The following is a 2,635-nucleotide window of genomic DNA, read 5'->3' as shown; positions in this document are numbered from 1 at the left end:
GTGAGCGGTGGTGGTGTGCGCTCTAGTGGAAGGAGTCGAAGGAAGGCTGCGGTGTTGCTGCTATACCCCTTTCTATAAATCTATGTTTATCCTCCTTAGATCGAGGCAATGTGGTCACTATTCCTTATCCAGGATATCGAGGTGATGAAGAAGATGAGAAGCAACGACATGCAAGTGCCCTTTGCCGATCTCTAGAGCTGGAAGGCATGGATACCACGACGGTCTTGTAGAGCGCATCCTCGGTGGCCCTACGTCAACCAAATGCCGACATGGCTTTGACTTCTATGGCCGAATGGAGGCTGCTCCGACCCCTGGTGTCGAATACTGCCCGGTGCCATCTCACTCTCAACCTCCCAGTTGGCGTGCTACAGGAGAGGCCCTTCACCAGCTTCGATGCGGGGAGTTCCGTCTACATCATCCCAAGTGGCCTAGTCCCCGACGGTCGTGTCGACGCCCGTGCTCCTAAGCTCAAGTTTGTTTTCGATGGAACTAGTCGTTTGTATGTAAAGTTGGGGGACTATGTTGTAACTTATGTTTTCTTTATGGTCCTCCTTGTAAACTACAAGTCCACCGCTGAAGATTAATGTAGTTTCTAGACCCTTTGGGGCCTTCTCCTTATTAAAAAAATAGTAAATAGTAGAACAGACTACCGTAAGGCAGTTAGTTTGCATCCAATTAAAATCGATTTTCCCGATTAACTTAATGTTGCCTTTTTCTAGTATAACAATCTCTACTTCAGCTCTACTTCGATAAGATTTGTCTGGCCCTAGCGATTGAGGGATGAAAACAGCGGTGCCCGCCTTCGGCTCGCGGGTCATAGCTAGGTGATCTAATAGCTTATTTGTAATTTATTATTTTTCTACTACTGTTAAGGTTGAGTTGATGATATATTATCGCTAGGTGATCCATGGATTGTTACGGAACTTAATTGCGTGCGTCACTCGGACGTACATACGGGCACACATAAAAACCTGAGCCGTGACCAAAGGGCAACTTCTGCAATAACCGTGTACTCAACGGTAATTTCCCCAGTCTCTGTCTTCAGCTGTACCTACAAACAGCGGTGTTCACAGTGTCAAAGCAGCTAGGAGGGCAGTGCAGCTGAAGGTGGCAGAATCCATTAAAGGTCCCGCAAAATTGAAGAGGAACACATGGATTTCAATGCTCATCCAGAAGAAGAACGGTGGAGAAGAGCCGAGGTGACCACTACAGCTCCCTCAATTTATTCACGCAGGCATTTGCTTGCTTCCTGCCACCTCAAGTAAAGTTAACAGATCATCAAATTGAAGAAGGCAGTACGGACGGTCGATCGGGCAGCAGCAACTCTAGTGGCATCATTAAATTTCATCTCCTTAATTGGATATGTAATAAACAAGATAAAAAGAAGATAAAGATTACATCGTGGTTGAACTGACCAGAGCTCTGATGGATCGATCCATCAGGTGTGATACATATGCGGACGGATGGTGGACACATGCGAATGCAATGCGTTATTCCGAAACAGATTTTTAGTTTCTTCATGCAATCGTTAACCGCGCGCCTGCAGTAGCGTCGCCGTCGCCGACTAGTTCTTGGCCGCAACCGCCTCCGCCTGCACCGGCGCTTCCTTGTTCATCTCCTTCATCTTCAGGTCGATCTCCTCGACGACAGCAGGGGCCACGGCAGCATCCTTCGTCTTCTTCTTCTCCTCCTCCGGCGCCTCCTCCGTCGCCGCGTCCTCCTCCTCTTTCTTGCCGTCCTTGCTCTCCGCCTCCGTCTTCTTCTTGAGGCGGCCGGTGACGGGCACGGGGAGGGCGACGTCGGCCTCGAAGGCCTCGACGGGGAAGCTGCGGGAGAGGCCGCCGATGGCCTTGCAGTGGAGCTTCCCGGTGGGCGGGTCGTCGACGCAGATCTCGTTGAGAGTGATCCAGATGAGCATCTCCTTGGCCTTGACCCCGGTGATCTTCTTCAGCCGGCCCTTCTCGGCGATGGCCGACACCTCGGCGCCGTACGAGACGTAGCGCCCGGCCTTGGCGAAGTAGTGGTCCACCTTCTTCTTCTGCTTCAGCCACACGAACCCCGTCTCCTCCACGTACCCGCACTCGATGATGTCCTTGAGAGGGAGGAGGCCGCTGGGCAGCTCCGTCTCCGCCAGCATCAGCCGCGTCTTCTCCTGCCCCGCCGCGTCGCCCGTGTAGATCTCCGCCTTGGCGCGGACCTCGGCGGGGATGATCATCGGCATCGTCGGAGAGCGAGCTTGTGTGCCGGAGCTTCCTTGAGCGAGCGAGCTCAGTTACCCGCGCACACACGCACGCACACGAGCTTGCTTGCTTGCTGGGAGCTGGTTTGTGTTGTGTTGGTTGGATGGGTGGGTGGGGGAGAAGAGTGTGAGGTTTGCGTGCTTAAATAGCAAATCGAAATGATAAATTTGGTATACTGTACGAATGATATGACCTGGAATGACAGTGTGTCTAGTTGGGAGTTGTTTCTCAAATGCTATAAAACATTTTATTAGGAGTATACTAATATATTTCTGAAATTAAGAATTAATGTGATGATTTATTACACAATGGAGGCCACCATGTGATGACTTATTCTGGTAGAATGGCCATGCCATGCCCATTTTCTTTTGCATCTGGATAGATCCATCGGTGCA

General features: G+C 51.0%; 1 protein-coding gene across 1 annotated transcript; it reads right to left on the bottom strand.

Moving 5' to 3' along the window:
- Window positions 1-1,311: 1,311 nt before the first annotated feature.
- LOC124654858 lies at window positions 1,312-2,339 on the bottom strand. Its single transcript, XM_047193839.1, has one exon. It carries the CDS (start codon window positions 2,219-2,221, stop codon window positions 1,565-1,567), a length of 657 nt encoding a protein of 218 aa, XP_047049795.1. The 5' UTR covers window positions 2,222-2,339; the 3' UTR covers window positions 1,312-1,564.
- Window positions 2,340-2,635: the final 296 nt, after the last annotated feature.

The sequence above is a fragment of the Lolium rigidum genome, chromosome 5, assembly GCF_022539505.1.
Source record: "Lolium rigidum isolate FL_2022 chromosome 5, APGP_CSIRO_Lrig_0.1, whole genome shotgun sequence".
In the NCBI taxonomy this organism is placed as follows: domain Eukaryota; kingdom Viridiplantae; phylum Streptophyta; class Magnoliopsida; order Poales; family Poaceae; genus Lolium; species Lolium rigidum.
Note: the sequence above shows the minus strand (reverse complement) of the source record. Positions and strands in the feature narration are given on the sequence as shown.

Coding starts and splice junctions, on each gene's coding strand:
- LOC124654858 (XM_047193839.1), bottom strand. CDS start 2,221: ATGCCGATGATCATCCCCGCCGAGGTCCGCGCCAAGGCGGAGATCTAC.